A 21,750-nucleotide genomic window follows, 5' to 3' on the forward strand; every position below is an offset into this window, starting at 1 on the left:
GTCGTCACTGACAAAAAGTACAGAGGCAGAGTCACAAACGTGTGGGATTCTTTGTTTGTACAATTCAAGTCAAGCTTTATTTATATAGCACATTAAAACAACTTACGTTGACCTAAGTGCTTCACAGGCAATAGAAGCAATAAAACAGTGAATAATATAATAAACAGTAATAAAATAACGACATATTTTTGTAAAAAAAAAAACTGTTGAGGTAAAAACAATGTAAAACCAAGGTGTTATGTACAAAATGCTTGAAAAAACAAGTGAGTTTTTAGCAGGGTTTTAAAATGCTCTAATGTTTAAGCAGCCCTAATGTGCAGAGGCAGATTGCACAAAATTATACTAATTTGTTGGGCGCAATATTAAACCGTTTAAAAAATGAGAAGGCATGTGAAAAGTGTAGCAAACGTTTTCTCTCCAAAACCAAATTATACTAAAACCAAGATACCATTATGAAAAAAATGCTTACTGTTTTTTTGGTGGCTTTCATTCAGATTGTGCAGGTGTTACCTCATGTTGAGGCCAATAAATAAACAGTGTAGTTAAGCAGCGTTTCTACTCTCTTGTTGCCTGACAGGTCCAAGTTCAAGGTATGACAGGAAACATACAGTTTGACACATTTGGGCGAAGGGCCAACTACACAATTGATGTGTACGAAATGAAAACCGGAGGTCCCAGGAAGGTACGTGAGTGCACATCAGAGACATCACTAAATATCATATTGTACTACTAATTATTATAATAAAATGTTTTTTTGTTTTCATCCAGCATTGTAGAGCTAATACAGCATTGACCCGAATGTAAGACAGTGAAAAAAGTAAAGTATTGATTTGTGGTCTACAGAGTCAAACCTAGAAACCTACTCATAGCACCAAACTACTTCTCCCCAAGAGAGTCAGATCTTTTCTTCCTGTCACACACACACACACACACACACACACACACACACACACACACACACACACACACACACACAAGGGAAAATAGTGTCTAGAATTTTTTGTTAGTTAGCAAACAACAGAGGAGCAGTTTTGTAGCTCATTTTAAGATAATGGTGATCAATGAAGCAAATTTATCAAACAACTGTTGATCAACTAAGAAACAGGTGTCCAAACTTTGACACAACCCTCCACAAAGTTGTTGTTTCTTGTGAGATGATGTAGCAGCAGTTTACAAAATATAATCGGAATACTTTGGTTGTTACACTATGGGCCTGATCTACACAAGATCCAAACACCACACGCTAAACAACGTGTGCAAAAAATCGAATTAAAGGGTGTGTTGCGTGTGCTCTTCTAAGACTCCGTATATATTCAATTAATAAGTGCAAAAGTGGTGCAAATCGCCCTATTTAAATTAGGGTTTTTGTGTGTATTTTTGTATTATTTTGCCATGGAAACACTTATTTCCGCCACATTCTTATGCTCTCCAGCTTGTGTGCGATATTGTTAAACTAGCAGAATACATCTATAATATAAATTTTTTTGCAATACAGAACCGCAATCTATAGACGACAAAAACTATTTTTTCGAGCAGGGGTGTCTAACGTACGGCCCGGAATAAACCAGTTCGGGCAGTATCAGGCTAAGAAAAAAAATGAGCTGCAATTTTTTAATGAAATAAACTGCTGTTCGAAATGTGTCCACTGGATGTTGCAATAGCATTTCCAGTGTAACCCACGTCACACATCTTCACACACTGTGTGAAGATGACGTGTCAGCTGACTTTAAGCGCTCTCTGGAATGGCTGCCGCTACTCCAATCATCCCAGGTGCAAGCATTTTGATGCTCCTCTTGTGGCTGGCGGAAGACTAACGCTGTTGCAACGCACAATACCTTTTTTTAATATAAATTGTCCACTCAAAAGATAAAATAACGAAACCGTAAGATGCAAAGACTTAAATCAGCATTACCATCATCTTTGTAGTTAGAGTTCAATGCAGTTCTCGCAATTGGTAGATGCCGCTATACGCACCCTGAACTCCATTGTAAAAATGTGTGTTTCTACATTGGTGGATTCTGTTTTATTTTATGCTTACATCTACCATGTTCATATTGGTTAAGTGTGTAGTTATGTTACCTTTAATTTGGCTTTTAAGGTGTCATTTTGACAATTGTTTTGATTATATTATAATTGTAATATTTGAATGATGATAAATGAATGTGTTGTGGCAGTTGCAAATGTCACCAATGTAACGGTTTGAGGAAACACTCGAATGTTTTTCCAAACACGCATTTAATTGTGAACTGCCAACATGAGAATGCTAAACAGGAAGTGCTTAAGGTTTATTGGCTTTGTAAATACACTGAGACAAAGTCTAAGTTCATTGTGTTCTTCATGGTGTTTTGAAACTGCACCGATATTTTCCTCAGATTTTCAACTAACTTGAAGTGTTTTGCCTAGATAATTATTTGTACCGTAATTTGTACATTTTCAGAATGAACTTGTTCTATTTTTGGCCAAAGTAAGACAAAGAAAACAATTTTGAAGTTGCCTTTATTTTTAATTTGTTATGCCACTGCGGCCAAGATTTTCCTCCACGCGGCCCCTGAGCTAAAATGAGTTTGACACACCTGCTCTGACAGTCCAAATATGTTGACACACACACGCGGACGGAGGTTTTTCTGTCCAGCGTCTGTCTTTGCAGCTCAAACCCCTCCTTTGTCACAGTTGTGTGCGTGACTGTGCCAGTTTGCGCGTAGATTTCAGACGTACTAAATATAGACGCAGAATAGTTCCCGCAAAACAGTTTCAGCCTTGATAAATCACAAAAGAAATACATTTGCATCTTCTCTTCCCAGTTTTGTGGGCATTCTGATAATCAGCAAAAATTCTACATATTAATGAAGACAGACACGCTAAATGGATTGTGGTCTGTATTTATGCTATTATTATAATTATTTTAATTATCAGTGTATGCAATCCGGGCAGCACGGTGATACAGGGGTTAATGCGTGTGCCTCACAATACAAAGGTCCTGGGTTTGATTCCCGAGCTCCAGGTTTTTCTGTGTGGAGTTTGCATGTTCTCCTCATGACTGCGTGGGTTTCCTCCGGGTGGTCCGGCTTCCACCCACACCCAAATTATGCACCAGGGGATAGGTTGATTGGCAACACTAAATTGGCCCAAGTGTGTGAATGTGAGCGTGAATGTTGTCTGTTTATCTGTGTTGGCCCTGCGATGAGGTGGCAACTTGTCCAGGGTGTACCTCGCCTTCCGCCCGAGTGCAGCTGGGATAGGCTCCAGCACCCCCCGCGACCCCGAGGGGGACAATCGCTAGAAAATGGATGGATTATATGCAATCCTCTGGACACAAGTTTTGTAGATCAGCTTTGCGTGTGCTTTCAAGTTTGCATGTGTTTTTATGAATACAAATCTTTAGTAAATTGGCATGTTGTAATCCCACAACATAAAAACATACCAGGCAGGGTTGCCACGCATTTTGGAAAAAACGGAAAAATGTTGTCACATTTTTTAGTCATAAAAAACATAGAAAAAGAAAAAAAAGGTCAGATTTGCTGACAACGTTTCAATTGTTTTGGGAAAGTGTTTTATCCTCCTAATGAGTGAATACAAACAGGGTGACAACAGACATGCGCAAAACTTTTAACCTATCTTATAGGCAACATTAAGGCACAGCACTTCTCGTCTTCTTCGTCAAGCCAGCAGAAGGCCCCACGTGATTCTACCAGCCTAACAAATTTGCATATCTGCTTCGAACACTTACGAAACCCAATGCTTTCAATTGAGTTAGCAACTTTTCAGACCCCCTTTAAAGACTTCAAGGTGAAAATTATGGCTAGTACAGTATTGGTTCGCAAGTTCAAACGTCTTCTCTCTCACGATTGCGCAGTAAACTGGAATAAAACAAAGGAATGTGTTTTCAGTCATATATGAAAATTTTTAGAGGAAGTGCAGGAGACAAAGTAATGGGAAAGTTTAGTTGGGAAATGCCCTGTTGGACATTGTACCTGCAGGTTGATATGTAATGAAATGCTACACATGCAATATACAATGCATTCTTCCATCATAAAGTTGTCATCCTTACTTTTCATAGATGAATTGTAGCCATAGACTGCACATCAAATGTCTGAGTAATAAACATAGAAACAATATAGGTGACTTCAACTGTAAAAAGAACACCAGAGAATATATTAGTGTATGGCGTGACAACTTCTCTGTGGTGGCTAAAAATGTCCCAGAAAAGTCCTGGAAAATAATCTAAGGGAAATAGTGGGAACAAGGAACTCCTCTTCCTTGACAGAAGTACATTTGCAGTCCTTTTAAGCTCACTTTGGCCATGTCAGCAGAGAGAAACAATACAAGAAGACTAACTTTTTGTCAGACAGTTGACCTCTTCTCTAAAAAAAGACTTTCACCATGTCCATCTGTTCTGACCAATTGACTCATTAAAATACCACCAAAATCTAAAAGAGTACATCAAGCAGATCTGTCACATGTCCTTGGTATCCTTGAGGAGAATGTTCAATCTATTGTGTGCCAAGATTTGCTTTGGATTCTCCACAAAGCAATGACTGTCATCCTTTTATTGCCGGCAAGACAGTGACAAACAATCAGACAGCAACGTGTGTCACCACACAAGAACGAGACACTTTGTGTGCCATTATTGTCTAGAAGTACAAGGACATGTTGAATCTCGCAAAGTACTTGAACTCAGCTTCTGAGCAGTTTCAGATGATAGGTGTATAAACATATAACTCCTCTTTTTTCATAAAAAAAACAGGTGAGAGTGACACTCTTTATATGTGTACAGCAGGGGTATTCAACTAAATTGTTTTAGAGGCCCCATTTCCAGAAAGCAAAGGACTGGGGGGCCAGACTTCTCCCTTCACTATTTTTCTTATTTTGTATATTCTGGAGTGCCCTGCTGTTTTTAAGGACTTTCTGAAATATAGCTCGTAAAAGATCATCTTTATGACAGCACTCGATTGTTAGTGTCTAGTGTGAGTTTCTCACAAGTTTTGTTAACTGAACTCGCAGGCAACCAGTTGAATAGTCCAAATGATGAAAAAGAGAGGACCTAAAATGGAACCTTGAGGAACACCACTAGTATAACTAAAGAAGTTGAACAAATGATTACTGACTGCATCTGAAGAAAACAAACTACAGCAAAACCTTACGTAAATATTTCATATTACGGGAAAAAAATGTGAAACTGCCAAAAAGGAGAGGACTTGTAAGAGTGCCTTGACAAACGCCTCAGTTATGTACATCACAACTTTGGACTCCAGTGCTCCATGTTGGCTAGCAAAGTAAAAATGTCAATGTAAGGATCTGCCAATGTGTTTACAGTTGTCCAATTTCCACTGTACAACAGGAGCATTCTAGAAGTTGGTTGTTTTTTTTTCCTCCCAAGTTTTGAACTGCACTCGAGGGGTGGTATGGTGTCATTCCCTGGCCAGATGTGACCCTCGGACCGCCAGTTAAATGGGCCTGGTGTAGAGTTTGCATTGTTCACTAACAAATGAGAAATTAGATCAAGTGTCAGAATAATCGATGTATCTTTACTATTTGGTTAGTGCAAATCATTCTCGTAGAAATCAAAGTACCGGTATCCTGCAAACGCACCACATCGACCGGGGTATAAGACAACACTGAGTATAAGACGACCCCTTTTTTCAAGACAGGTTTTTGTAAAAAAAATATTCTAGGTCAGCAAAGACAGTCCCTGAAATAACAAATAGTATCGATCATTGATCACCAATATTTTATAATTAGCATCATAACTCCTCCTATGTTGTTTGCTAACTTGCTAACCATTTATGAGGGGTTTTTTCAGACTTTTTATCTTCTGTCTGACTCTTGTGGTCATTACTTCACATTATTTTACTCTTTATGTCCTAACTCAACATTTTTTGAATGCTGTCATCCCTCATTTGTTGTGGTTCATTGGTTCTTGGCGTGATTGCAATACATAAACAAATTTCCGCAAAGTAGATCAATTAAATATTTTTAACCATATTTACAACAATATTTACAACCTTCTAAATAGATTTTTCCACATTATGAAAGTCTAGACATGAAATAACATGTTTGGAGTCACCTTTACACTCTTTTAATCCAATGTAGTAAAGCTTGATACCAGCCATGATACTAAACAGCTCGCTCTGATTGGTTTGGTCTCCTCTAGTTGAGTTGAGTTGAGTTGAGTTTGAGTTTATTTGGAACATCCATGCATACAACATGATACATCACAATATCCAGTTTCTCCATTCAACATGTTCAAAAAGTAGTAGGAAGAAGCAGAGCCTATTTAATCCTACCCTTGTTCCTTTACATAGCAGTTGCTAAAACTTTTGTTCACTCCCTGTTCTCAATTTATGCACAATATACTCCATATGTAATAACATTATAAATAAATAAATAAATAATTAGTGAAGTAAGTTATGTTTCATATGGTGAGATAAGTAAGATTATCTAGAAAATGAATGGATGGATGAAATAAATTCAGAATGGTTCTTCTTCTTTGTACTTTGTAAACACTTTAAGTTTGAAGAGTTATATATTAGTACATTGTTTGATTACTTTGATTTCTAGTGGCCAATACTACTGTCGTATTAATATTTTTGCTCATTTAGTCATTGTTTTTGTTTAAATATGCTTAATTTAGGACAGAAATAATGTAAGACTATGCTTAAAAAACATAAGAAATGTAATGAAGCCGCAATATTTGAAGCGTGTTTTAGTTAACTAAACTTGTTAAATTAAAGGTTTAGAATAAAAATGATAATCAGTACACATTTATAATAATATATTTTCATTGTAAACATAATTCTCTTTTTTTCTAATAATGCTGTCACTGCAAATGTGTGGGTTTGGGAAGTAAATAGGAACGTCACTATAAGAATACCTGCATATTAATAAAACACAAAATATAGGTTACAAGATCCAAAAGTGTAGACATGAAGTTGCAAACAGAGTTGCACGGATGAAAACATAACCTCCTTAGTGCAGATGAAAATAGCTTACAGAATTAAATTCCAAATAAATTGTACTGTAACTACACGCACAAAGAAAGCCACACCCACGCTGAAGTAGCTTGACCCCCCCGCCTCCCAACTCCCTCTGCAAACAATGGCATGGAATGGACATGTCGCCCCAGTGCCAGCTCGCCCTGTCCTGTCCAAATATCTCAGCTCGCACGGCAACATGTGAGCGAGCGGCCCACAGCGCCATTGTGCGACCTGCAGTGACACCGCCGTGAGTAGTGAGCGTGGCACGAGTCTCATTCATGACCCTCACATGAGTGCATTGAAACTGTCCTAAATGTTTGTTTTAAGGGTTATTTCATAATCCGCTGATGTGTGTGTGTTGTATTATTAGAGCAGCAGAACACTAAGATTGTCTGCCTCAAACCATGCTGCCTTCTCGTTATGTAAGGGAACGTTTGCAGAGCCCTGAATAGCTTCCTCCCACTCAGCTGAAGCGAGGTCCAGGTGAAGAGCGCTACCAGAAGCAGAGAAACTCATCATATTAGCACAATACAGCATAGAATCCAATGCATTTTATTGCCATTGTACTCAATGAGATTGAAATCCGCTCGTTTCAAGTGTAGGCATGCATGTGGAATATAGAGTATACAACAGAATTAAGAAATAATGCAAAAAAGACAACATAATTATTGCACGGCTATAAGGAATGGATGTTGGACAATGCACAGTATACTGTGCCAACAATACTGACAGTTTCACAATAAAGCAAGGGTGTCCATAGTGTGGCCCGCAGCTAAAATTCTGTTGGCCCACAGTATATTGCCGAAATAAAATCCAACCAAATAATATCAGTAAAAATGTAAGAAAAAAAAGAGCAAAAATATATATTGTAATAAGAAATGGCTAAAATGTTTTTAGTGTAATAACTGGCAATAATCCGCTTTGTCATCTATAATGCAAAGCTGATGCCAAGTTTTATATTTCCATATATTTAACGTCTGTTTAAAAAAACAAAAGCCAAAATGGACCCCGCATGCTGACTTTTCAGTATGTAGACCATGGTGAAAAAAAAACTTGGACGCCCCTGCAATAGACTTAGACTTAGACTTAGACTTCCTTTTTATTGTCATTCAAATTTGAACTTTACAGCACAGATAAGAACGAAATGTTGTTACATAAGCTCATGGTAGTGCAGGATAAAAAAGCAATAAGGTGCATATATAATTAAATAAATATATATAAATATATATATATATATATATATATATATATATATATATATATATATATATATATATATATATATAAAATAAATAAATATATATAAATACATATATAAATAAATAAATAGATTACTGTACAGATAAATATATTGCACTTTTTCACATGCGTCCACGTTTATGGATGTATGTTATATTGTCTTTTTTATTCCAGCGAGTTAATCCATTTTGGGGGGAGTTGAGGGGATAATTTAATTATGATGCGTTCAAGAGTCTTACGGCTTGAGGGAAGAAGCTGTTACAGAACCTGGAGGTTTTGCTTTGGAGGCTGCGGAACCTCTTTCTAGAGTCCAGCAGTGAAAACAGTCCTTGGTGGGGGTGGGAGGAGTCTTTTCAGATTTTCTGAGCCCTGGTCAGGCAGCGACTTTTTGCGATCTCCTGGATAGGAGGAAGAGGAGTCCTGATGATCTTTTCCACCGTCCTCACCACTCTCTGGAGAGACATCCAGTCTAAGGCATTGCAGGCTCCAGTCCAGAAAGAGATGCTGTTGGTCAGCAGGCTCTCTATAGTGCCTCTATAGAATAAAATAAATAAAGCCATGACTGAATATTAAACAGTCTTCTTCCACACCAAAAATTATAAGGAAAGTACATTATTTAATGAAAAAATAAATTACATATATACATACATTATTGGTTTTGGGAGCAATGTAAGCACAGTGGTACCTCTAATACGAGTTTAATTTAAAGGGGACGTATGATTTTTTTTTTTAACATTCAAAATACTTCCTTGGAGTCTACATAACATGTAATGTTTCAAGCCGCTTTCTGACCGTCTCTGCAGGATACGCTGTTTTGTGGGCGGTCTTATTTACGTGCCTCCACTTTGACTATGTATTCCCTCTGTCAGCTATGTTGTAGTTTCTAGCTCTTCCATATAAAGTCTACTGACCAATATGTTAGAACTATACGCTACTTTGTATTAGAAATGGCAACAGTGGAGGATGCATGTGCACATACGAGCCAGTCTGCCCCACAGCAAGAGGATGGAGAAAAATAAGAAACTTATTAACTACTATGTTGGACTACAATGGCGGACTTGCACAAAGCTTTTCGAGTAAACCTTGACCATATATGGACATATCCACTGACGTCACCAATTGAAAAAACGTCACAATTAAGGCAAATTCCAAACGGCTCGTTTAGAGGAAGTATTAAGGAAGGTAAAATTGCTTTATAAATACCTCGGCCATGCCTCCAGGGTTTGATTTAAAAATTTTGGAGTGTATGCCGATCCCAAATACACCCAACAGGTACCAATAGGTAACAAAAGTTGGTTTTGCGTAATAGGCCCCCTTTAAGTTCTGTGACACCAATATTTACTTGAAAAACAACGTCGCCCTTTGAAATACATTTTAACCGATTTCATCGCCCACCCCAACCCCCCAACATCACAATTTTGACATGTAACATAGCTTTTAGATTACAAATATAGTATGAAACACAACAATAGAACGTATTACAAACAACTACAACAGTTGTATGAAGTAATGTAATAATGTACAGTATTTACCTAGGAGAGTGGACTTTCAAAGTATCTCCTTCCAGCTGTTTTTCCGTCAAACATACCATCAGCAACTTTTGCATATTTTCATGGATAAATGTCTGCCATTAGATATTTTAACATCCTTGGCTGGCGGTAGACTTATTCCGCTTCGGCATGGTGTCGACGAGCAACGCTCACATTGCTTCGCCAAGTTGGCTGCACATTTTGTCATGTTTCAGATGATTTCTTTAAACATGATTTCTTTTAATTCAATGAATATCACCCACTTCTTCTTCTCAGCGCAGTCCTTCACACTCACTTTCTCAATAAAAAAAAATAAAGTTATGTCCATCTCTAGCTATAAGCTAATGCTAGCGAGTAAGACCGGATATTTTGGTCAGATTTTACGGGGTTCACTGCGACATTCGCTACGTCAACTAATGGTGTGGAGGTTCAAAACCCAAATGTTTGCTAGCAACATAAAGCATAACAATTAGTATCTCGAGGGACCACTGAAATTCAATTACTTTGGGTGTGCACAAACTTTTTCCACCGAGGGCCGTTTACAAATAAAAATGTGTGGCGAGGACTTGTGGACAATCGAAAAACTCGTATTGTCTGTGTCTTTTTTTCTTCTTGTAATAACTTTCATCGTTTGTGTTGTTTTTCAGATCGGCTACTGGAATGAATACGAAAAATTTGTATATATAATGGATCAGCAGGTCACCAACGAGTCGTCTTCTGTGGAAAACCGAACAATTGTGGTCACTACTATTATGGTACACTCTCAAGCGGGTTTTAAGTGTTTCACCTCAAGATTTCTGCCACTCAAAGGTCAAGGTGTCCATTGTTGCAATCTGTCCTGGGAGGGTAGAATTATTTCCTTTTGAGTTTGCTTTCCATCCACTCACTACATGTTGAAACAGTCGACTCACAAAGAGTGTTTCAACTGTATCCGTGTGGGTGTCAAAGCATTTTGTTTTTTTTATATTCAGTGGGCTGTTGTAGTAGTGACATCACAATAACGGCTTTGGTAAAGATAACCGTAGAGATAGGCACCTATTCACATTCTGTGCGTACGTAAGTAACAGTGATTCCGTCTCATCGGGTAAACAGCTCAGTGACAGAGCCTCATGATTTGAGAGGACATAAACAACCGATGGGTCACGCGCTCTTGGTTGCTTATCCCTTTTTTCACACAAAAAGTGTACTCGCCATTTCAACTTTAACCAAGGATTGTACTATTATCGTGCTGACAGGAAAGATTAATTCATCGCTCATAGCAAAGTGACTCATCTGCCATCTTTAAATGTAAAATAAGGTGCGCCTTATCTTACATTTAAAACTCTGGCCTCGTCTTCCTTCTGACTTTGTCTATTATGTTTTCATCTTAGGCAAATTCAGAACATGTTTCACCATAATAAAGTGTGGTATTATTATAGGAGCATCATAGTCAACTCATTTTGTATCATAGAAGTTCTGGATGAGAGTTCCATTGAGATCAACCATAAATTACAACCTGATCTGATGAGATTTGACTGAGATATATCAACATCTACACATGTCCAATGGGATTTTCCATGTTAAATTCAAATTGCTGCAAATGCACAATCTGGATCAGATCCGGTGACCACACACACTCATAACAGTCCATTCACACACTCGTCATAAAATCATTCAAAGAAGTGTCTATCTCCAAAAATTGACATAAGTTGAATAATGTAATGAAAGGTTGTTCAGTTTTTCAAGGTTCCATATTATACTGTTTTTGAGGCCCCACACTAGTGTATTGGAAGTGTGTTCTCTAACACCTAGCCTTATTGCTAGCATTCATGTAACAGCCAAAAGCTTGTTGTCCAGCACAACTCTTAAGACATCAGGGAGTGAGGTTTAACAACGTAAACTGCACAGTTTAAAAGTGCTTTCAGGAAATGTGGCTGTAGCTTTAATGGCCCCAAGAACCACTAATGTGCACTTAATCCCTGTTATAAATATACACTGGAACTCTGCACTTGTCCAATACAGTGGAACCTCGATTTACGAACTCTTCTTTCTAAGAACTTTTCGATTTATCGCAGACCGAATTCATTCATGTATTTATTTGACAGAGACAGTACAATTAAACATTGCTACCCGGGTAACCGATGTCAAAGTACTTAAGACATATAGCCACAGGCTCATTTGCAACCCTTGTCCCTGGTTTTACTTTTTTTTAAATATGAGAAAAGTGTAAAACAAATACAAAAGGATTAAGACAAGTACAAAAATAAAAACACATTAAAAATAATTGGCCCCATACATCCAGTTCTAGTGCTCACACTTCTGATTTTCCTTAAGCCACTTTTTCAGTTTTGTGGGGAAAATTTTAATGTCCGACTGTGACTTTAACTCCAGTGGCAAAGAGTTCCACAGATGTGAGGCCTTCACTGAGAACGCAGACTGACCAAGAGTGGTCCGGCACCTTTTCACGCTACAGCTCGAGTCTGCACACCTTCACTACTCTATCTTTGTATTTCTTTACCCATCACATCAGGGGCTAATCAATTAAGACACTTAAAAATAGTTTTTAAAAATTAGAAATTTATCAAATTATCAAAACTCATATTGTTATATATTTGGGTAATATGGCAGTGATGATGCTTCATTGGTTTTTGGTCAAATATCTTTAGTGTTTGTTTATATAACGACAACAGAGGCTTCACTATACATCTTGTGGCCTGCCCCCAGACCATGGCACAATAAGACATATGGGATAAAATCATTGCATGCATGTAAACTTGTGCAGCTTGAACAGATAAACAAGGTCTAATAAGCCTGAAACAGTTTATATTTATTTTTATGGTCTCAGTCATTTTTATATATGGCCATCAAATTTTAGCTTAGGGTCCAAAATAACACCCAGATATAAAAACAATCATTTACCTGCTCTATTTCATTTTGATTAATGTTGACCTGAATTTTATTTAATGATTGTTTTTTCAAAGAGAAACACATTGAGACAGTTTTGTTATGATTTAGGGTTAAACAGTTATAACAGAATAAAAATATGCAGCAGGGTACATATGGATGTGCCTGGCAGCACATCCATTGTGGGCAGGATAATGGATCTCCATGCTCATTCAGTCAGCACAGCAGTGCTGTCGTTCGCTTCTGTGCTAGTGTGTTAGTTGTGTGCTTTTGTTTAGGGATGTCCGATAATGCCTTTTTGCAGATATTCCGATATTGTCCAACTCTTTAATTACCGATACTGAAATCAACCGATACCGATATCAACCGATATATACAGTCGTGGAAATAACACATTATTATGCCTAATTTGGACAACCAGGTATGGTGAAGATAAGGTACTTTTAAAAAAAATAAAATAAAATAAGATAAATAAATTACAAACATTTTCTTGAATAAAAAAGAAAGTAAAACAATATAAAAACAGTTACATAGAAACTAGTAATTAATGAAAATTGGTAATATTAACTGTTAAAGGTTAGTACTATTAGTGGACCAGCAGCACGCACAATCATGTGTGCTTACGGACTGTATCCCTTGCAGACTGTATTGATATATATTGATATATAATGTAGGAACCAGAATATTAATAACAGAAAGAAACAACCCTTTTGTGTGAATGAGTGTGAATGGGGGAGGGAGGTTTTTTGGGTTGGTGCACTAATTTTAAGTGTATCTTGTGTTTTTTATGTTGATTTAATAAATAAAAAATAAATACATTTAAAAAAAACGATACCGATAATAAAAAAAACGATACCGATATTACATTTTAACGCATTTATCGGCCGATAATATCGGACAGCTCTACTTTTGTTTAGTTGAGTTTTGCTAGCTCAGTGCGAGTTTAAAGAAAGCAATGGACAAACCGTCCGTGTTCGGGCAGAATTGATATCATGTGTCATGTCATCCCCTCATTTTGTGATCGTAAACCGGTTACTATCATAACATCCTTAAAGAGTTAATTGTGTATAATAGGGGACCTTTAAAGGGTGCAACCTCGTCATTGTATCTGTCATATAATGTGTATCATTGATGTAACATATGGAAGTAGGAAGTTTAAAGTACGTATAAAAACATAGCGCTGGAAAATCATGGAAAAATGATAGACATTGATGATGAATACTAAAAGGTGGCCATCTAATGATGCAACCAAGCCAGTGTTTAACTAATTGACATTTATTGACTATCAGTGAGATTGGCAATGCATTGTCTGTAACGTTTCTTCTGTCACTGACGTTTACTTAATGACCTGGAAAAGTGCTTTGTACAGCTTGTAACGCACCTCTCTTCCCCCGTGTGCTATGCTGATGCAACGCACGCACGCACAATCCGACCTTCCCTCCCCGCCCCCCCTGCCCCCTCACCCACATAAGGTCATAGATTTAGGATGAGGTTCGTATGAGGGAGCCCTAACTTCCCGCTTCCTGCGCTTGTCTCCCCGCTGGCCCACTTGGCCTATTTTACTGCAGCAGCGGCCCGCTTTTTTTGTTGACCCCCCTATGTGCTCCAGTTAAGCTAATGCTGAGTGATCACCGTCCACTGTTTGTGTGTGTGTGTGTGTGTGTGTGTGTGTGTGTGTGTGTGTGTGTGTGTGTGTGTGTGTGTGTGTGTGTGTGTGTGTGTGTGTGTGTTTGTGTGTGTGTGTCATTTGTGCTCGCTGTCCCTCCCCGCATGCATGCATGCCTCTGTGTCCATGCACCTGTGTGACCGCTGAGGTCCATCCATTGTGCACATGCGCTGTCTGTCTTTACCGTCTACTCAAACTGTGTCTAATTAACAGGAAGCACCGTACGTGATGTACAAGAAAAACTATATGCAGTTGGATGGGAATGAAAGATATGAAGGCTACTGTGTCGATTTAGCTACTGAAATTGCCAAACATGTGGGGATAAGATATAAGCTGTCGGTAGTTCCGGATGGGAAGTACGGAGCCAGAGATCCAGAGACTAAGACGTGGAACGGGATGGTGGGTGAACTGGTTTATGGGGTAAGTCTCAGTTTTTTGTATTGACTAACAAAATCAATTTGTTGTTTATGATTACAGTGGAACTTCTGAAGTTGTAGACAACCTGGTACTTTGTTCACGTTTCAAAACCCTTTTTTTTACCAATATTAAACAAGAGGCAAACTGTTGCCATCTCGGGACATTTTTAAAGGTACTTTGAAGTAAGTTCAGAATTCTTAACTGTCATACATGCCACATTTTTAGCCATTTTGTTTTGTAATTTACAAGGTCTACAGTACAAATATGATCTCGGTATCAAAAGTAAAGGTGGGACTTTGATAGTTGCTGTAGATGTAAATATTGATGGGAAACAACATGCCGTGTTTTTACCTCTTCTGGGGTCCTCAAGGATGGCAGTTTGAACACTGTTTTGTGTGACATTGGAGGCACATTTTCCCAAAACTATGGTCAAACATCAACTTTAGACGTTCCACTGTGTCATTTGTATATGACAGACACTTTTCACTTTTTTGTATTACAAAATTCTTACGTGTTGTTGCCAAAATGAGTGAGACTTAAATGCAACAAATTATTTCTTAACAATTTGTTTTTAACTTACTTGAACTTGCTTTAGTTATTGGGCACTCATTAAATGTCAATATCCAAACTGAGCCGAGAAATTCCTGGACAAGTTGTAACATATAGGACCCATGTATTAAATCTAGGGCTGTCAAAAATTATAAGTTAAATCATGTGATGTATCACAAAAAAAATATTGTATTAGTCATGTATATCTGCAAATTAATCACCCGATTTGTTTTGACTCTACATGCTCCTTTACTGTAACCACGGATGTGAAAATGTGTATGTTCACTTCAAAATATACCCTGACTGGACTTTAGGTAAAACTGTCACCAAGTTTTGAGAAAAAAAATGTTGTGCATTCGCTTAAAACATTTTACAAAATCTTCATGTATGACACTGACAAAAAAATTGCATTTGTATCCCAAATCTTTGGCTCTTTTTTTTAGGTCAATTTAAATTATGCAAGCAATCAATTAATCATGCTTAATCCAAATTCAAAAGTGTGATTAATCTGATTTAAAAAGTAATCATTTGACAGCCCAAATTACACATTTTTGAATGATGTTTCTATGTTAATATTTAAACAGTAAAATATAATTATATTTAGTTGACGTTTTGATGGTTTGTTCTATTTTGTATCTTACAGTAGAGCTGTCAAAAATAACACGTTAACGCATGTGATTGATCACAAAAATGTATTTAATTAATCTCGTAATTTATTTTACTGGGACGGCGTGGCGCAGTGGAAGAGTGGCCGTGCGCGACCCGAGGGTCCCTGGTTCAATCCCCACCTAGTACCAACCTCGTCATGTCCGTTGTGTCCTGAGCAAGACACTTCACCCTTGCTCCTGATGGGTGCTGGTTAGCGCCTTGCATGGCAGCTCCCTCCATCAGTGTGTGAATGTGTGTGTGAATGGGTAAATGTGGAAGTAGTGTCAAAGCGCTTTGAGTACCTTGAAGGTAGAAAAGCGCTATACAAGTACAACCCATTTATCATTTATTTACTGGCATATGCTATGTTGCAGTCATTGATCATGTCTATTCATATGCCAGGGCAAATATGAGAGAGGAGACTTCGACTGGTGGACCTTCAAAATACACTTTATATAAAACTGTTATAGCATGACTCCTTTTTTTCTACATTCAAACACTTTCTTGTGGTCTATATAATATAATTGCGGTGCTTTTGGTAAAAATGTTGCTTAGATTATGTTTTACAGACCATCAAGTCGTTTTCTGACCGTTTCTTCAGGATGCGCCGTATTGTGGGAGGTCTTATTTACGTGCCTCCATTTCGACTGCGTCTTCTCCCCGTCATCTTTGTTGTACGTTTTAGCACTTCCATATGGAGTCTACTGACAGATATAAGTGAGAACTATACGCTACTTTGTATTAGGACAGGCAACAGAGGAGGATGCATGTGCATGTACGAGACCGTCTGCCCCACAACAAGAGGATAAGCAAATAAATTATATGAATTCAAGGGAAACATTTAACAACATTTAACATGTTTAGGTATAACATTAAAATGGTATTTGTGGCAAAATATGTGGGTCTTTTTTTAAGTTAAATGGGCTGTTTGCAACATATACACAGATGTCTAGAGGGCGCTAACTTTCAAATGTATTTTACACAGTATATCCCGCCCTCTTCCGACCTCTATGATGTAATGATGTAACTACATATGTACGTAACACGTGCACGCGCATTAGCTTTGGGTGTTGTTAGCTAATGATAGTGATTTGGGTAGCCAGTGTTGGCTATTGAATGTACATTTTATCATAACAACATGACTGCAAATTGTTCGTTGATTCTCTTGGACTGCTTTTGTATGTGTGCACGTGCTGTCTGCACGTACGTGTTAACGAGACAGGGTGAGAAACCGCCGTGAACACACATTTTATCCAGGCCGGCAAAAAAATGTGTATTACATTAACTCAGTAATTGTGAAAAATGTAGACAGTTGTACAAAAAATGCTTTCTGTTAAACCACTATTGGTAACACAAGCAAGCCAATGGTGGTCTTGTTATTTATTTTTGTATTCAACTGTGAGCAAGTTGCAAACAGACCCTTTAATTTAAATTATGCTAATGAGTAATTAACTGGGGTTAATTGTGATTAATGTAAATGTCAAAGTGTGATTAATCGGACTTTACAAAAATGAATCGCTTAACAGCACTTATTAGCTAAAGCCATTAGTAGTTTATAATTTAGTTACAATGAATATAAAAACTATATATATCATCTAAAACACCAATAAAATACTATTATGTCTTATTATTTTATTTATTTTTTCTTTATGATTTTATTCGATCAAGCATCCATGCTTTTTAAATTCACATTTTCTTTGCAAATTAATATGTAATAGTGAAGTATACAATCTCCAGTTTTAGTTACGAATTATGGTTCCTCGTCAGATTAAGTGTTACGATATTTGAGAACTTGGCTGAACATACAGAATGGAAAATACTTGAATATGAAAGTAGTTATGTATGTGTATGACTCTTTAGCATAGCACCCTGCACAAATCTTTTTTTAATATTAGTGATGGAAGGTAGCAGCTTGGCTGCTACAACTTTGACTTTAATACCAACTCTTTAGAAGTAATTTCTGCCTCTCACATTTTATAAAATGTGTAAGTATGATTGTTTGGGGTTGCTTTAGAGATGAATCTACCAGGCTGATTCACATTTTTGATAACTGCCCACATAAGCTCCTCCACCTCTGTCTTCCAACCCTCTCACTGTTCATAATGGAGAGTTGGATCAAGACAAAGACACCAGCCAACACAAATGATGGTGACTCATCTCAGATAGAAGATGCACTTGCGTAGAATTCTGAGCTCCCACATCTTCTACATAGATTTAGAGTAAAACCTCCAAAATGCATTAGGTTTTCCTAATTGAAACCAGCCATCGTAAAACCAAACAGAAGTTGACTACTATATAATAAAACTAAACGAAAGTGAAATTACTCCAAGGGATACTGTCAAGCAATACTGCCTTGTTGGTATTTAATATCTACATAATAGATGGTTTTTACAAACAAAAAACACAGGTAAAGTTTGTGAAAGTAATTTGTGCATATACTGCCTATAATCACCACAGTGTTTATTTTGGGGTGGAATTTACCTTAGATATCATTTATAAGTCCAGAACTGTGAAATCTGTTCCAGTGTTGTCAGTAGTTATTTAAGGGGTGATAGTGGGTGTTGCAGCCAAACCAGTTTAGATAAATCCACTGCTTGAGATATTCACTGGGCTGACATCTATTGATCTTCCATGATGTCCTATGTGATGGTTTGAAATCGATGTGATGTGATTGATTGATTAAATATGAAAGTTTTGTTGGACTTTTAAAGCATATTTGAATTTTACAGTTATTCAACGGCAGCTTTTCACACATCAAAGTTGTTATTTCCCTGAATGTCTTTGCTCTAACCATCAGTGTCCCTACTTCTGCAGAGAGCTGACATAGCCGTGGCTCCTCTCACGATCACGTTGGTACGAGAAGAAGTGATCGACTTCTCAAAGCCCTTCATGAGCTTGGGCATCTCCATTATGATAAAGAAGCCTCAAAAGTCCAAACCTGGGGTCTTTTCCTTCCTGGACCCTCTGGCCTATGAGATTTGGATGTGTATAGTGTTCGCCTATATTGGCGTAAGCGTGGTGCTCTTCCTGGTGAGCCGCTTCAGTCCTTACGAGTGGCATCTGGATGAGAACGATGAGGCCAAAGACCCCCAGAGCCCCCCTGACCCACCCAACGACTTTGGCATATTTAATAGCCTCTGGTTCTCCCTGGGTGCCTTCATGCAGCAAGGATGCGATATCTCGCCAAGGTTTGTTGCCGCGTTCCGTCTCCACCACTTCTCACCATCTCTTTGCATTTTATAGTCCCTTACATACATCTCCATCCCGCCATGGTGCATATAGGTTATTTTGGCCTCCCCTATCTTCTTGCCTCACGACACTCGGTCACACCCTTTCTTTCTGTGCATCCGCTGGATTTTGAGCCGCGAGTCGGCAGCGGTGCTCCTCACCCACAAATTAACTTATATTCACCATGCTGAGGGCTGTAAAATGCACAGGGCTCATTTCATTGCCGAGTTCCTCGTTGACTCTTGGAGGGCTACCGTGTTTTTGCTGCATGTCCCATTTTACGCTCATCAACCTGGTGCATATAACGCATTTCATGTGGAAACGCCATCGCCGCCTTGCGTTGATGAAGTGCCCCCGAGTGACTACATCACGTGTTTAACAAACATGACGATCCATGACTCCTTTCATCCTTGTTGTTCCGTCCGTGACTTCTTCTTCAAGGATTCACCAAGATAACATATGGATTTGTCTGACAAAAAAAAGCAACTCAGAAAATCCTCTGAATGCTGGTAGATGCTGTTGCTGACCCCAAACGCCAAGAGAACGATAATTCTGGTCGATACTGCATTTCGCAGAAATCCACAGAAACCATGCATATATGCCCCCTAGTGGCTCTGAGCAGCTAAGGGGATGACATCACTGCAATCTTATTGGCCGGGTAGTAAGTGCTTCATTATGTTTTTCTGGTGGTATCATGGCATCACCATTGAAGTACCTTACTTTTTCACTTTTTTTAAAAACTTTTTTAGTACTGACTATCAAATTGTGGAATAAATAAATATTTGTACACATATTAGCCGCACCAGACCATACGCCGCAGTTATATACCGGTACGAAAGTGTAATGGACCCGAGTGGTGGGATGATAAAATCTATTAAAATTTTGCTAAAAACTAATGTAAATATTAAGAACCCAATGTAGTGAGAGCAGCCATCCCAAAATAAGGAAAGATAATTATTCTTGTTCACAATTTATTACAATCCGAATTAGGGTACAGTCACGACAGGCGTAGTGGGTCCGTGTCCTGGCTCCGCCCACTTCCACGGCGTCCTCCTGCACACAGAATTAAATCGAAGGCAGGCCACGGGCATAAAATCATTTAAAAACACAGAGACGCTCTCAGGGCTGACGTCACACTTACACGCAAGGCAGGGGTCTGCTGTAGTTCCGCGTAGAAGTATTGGGTAAGCCCACTCTCCTCACAAGTCTCCGGTGGGACCTACGTGGTGGTACTCATCCCGTCTCGTGGTCGCTCCCGGGAGTCACCGCAGGTCTCTGGGTCCCGATCGCTCCTGCCCACAGGACCACACAGCCAACGCACAACGCACAAGCCCGCAAGCCCACAGCCCAAGGCAATTGATCACCCCCACAGATCCACAATCCACGACACTTACTTCGGAGGCAGAGTTTCTTCTGCCCCTGCGTGTTGTGGGCTTCTTGGGGTTCACTCCGGTAGCCTGCGGGGTCTGCTGTGTAGTCCTGGATTCCTTCCCAGCCTGCGGGCGTCCACCCGGACGCTCTTGGCAAAGCCTGTCGATCCTCTCCGGTCACTCCCCTGCTTGTGTCCCATCACAAAAGATTTTGAAAATGATTATTTACATAACTTAATTGTTTCCAAACGGGACCTGTAACACGGCAGTAAACGGCTGATTAGACAAAACAGAAGTTATTGTCATGCACCGACTAGCTGCGGAAGCTAGCTCTACAATCAGCTCAACAGACTCAATAACTCCACGGTGACTTTTGGTGAATTTACAAAACTGAAAAAATAAAACAAGTATACCATTGTAAGTAAATAATACTAACACAAACACTTGTTAAAGTGTTAGCAAATTTGCTAATGCCTACGACACTAGTTTGATTACATTACGGTAGCATGTACAAATAAGAATGAACACACTCCTACAGATATCACACATAGGACGGTTTAGTAAGTATCAATTGCTTTAGTTACATTGTAAAACTTACAAACTTTGCTTGAAGTGATGAATGAAGAATCATTTTCAACAGAGTTGCTACAGACAAATAGATTCAATAGGATATGCTTCTGGTTCAAGGCAGGAAACCGTAAGTACGATTTCAACATGCAGCACCTGCAGTGAGCAAACTCGTCATAGCACAAACTAACACACCATTTCCGTGTCTCTGTCGGTGTTGAAGACTATTTGTTGAATAAAAATCCATAAATTAGCCGCACCGTTTTATAAGCCTCAGGTTTCAAAGCCTGGGGAAAATGTAGCGGCATATGGTCCGGAAAAAAGGTAATTGTCCCAAATAAACTGCACATTTGTGTTCGAATCTGTCAAGCAATGGTGATGCTATTACCACTGTTTTGTTCAAACTGTTGCACAATGACAGTGTGAATGCCTGACTCAGCATTGACACGGTTGTTTGCCTTAAGCTTAAACCATGCATGCATTAAGCCTGTGTTGTCAGCTGTGACAATAATCTTGCACAGCTTGAACAGAGTTATGACAAGCTCTGAACTATTTCTAGTCACTGTGCATGTGTCCACTGCAAAAACTGAAATCTAAGCAAGATTGAATATTAAAATCTAGGTTACAGTTGAGCCATGAATAAATATTTTTCCACCTCAGAAAAAAGTTTCAAATAGACA

At 38.5% G+C, this 21,750-nt stretch overlaps 1 protein-coding gene across 6 annotated transcripts in view; it reads left to right on the plus strand.

The window, feature by feature from the left end:
- Positions 1 to 21,750, plus strand: part of gria3a (glutamate receptor, ionotropic, AMPA 3a) — a 267,421-nt gene that overhangs the window by 193,207 nt on the left and 52,464 nt on the right. For all 6 annotated transcript variants that reach the window (XR_009815421.1, XM_061962200.1, XM_061962198.1 and 3 more), the window contains exons 8-11: positions 578 to 682; positions 10,390 to 10,497; positions 14,505 to 14,711; positions 18,720 to 19,093. Coding sequence is in view for 5 of the 6 variants with exons in the window: in XM_061962200.1 (XP_061818184.1) it covers positions 578 to 682; positions 10,390 to 10,497; positions 14,505 to 14,711; positions 18,720 to 19,093 (794 nt within the window). In the remaining variant the exon portion in view is untranslated. The remainder of the gene's footprint in view (positions 1 to 577; positions 683 to 10,389; positions 10,498 to 14,504; positions 14,712 to 18,719; positions 19,094 to 21,750) is intronic.

This window comes from Nerophis lumbriciformis, linkage group LG09, assembly GCF_033978685.3.
Source record: "Nerophis lumbriciformis linkage group LG09, RoL_Nlum_v2.1, whole genome shotgun sequence".
In the NCBI taxonomy this organism is placed as follows: domain Eukaryota; kingdom Metazoa; phylum Chordata; class Actinopteri; order Syngnathiformes; family Syngnathidae; genus Nerophis; species Nerophis lumbriciformis.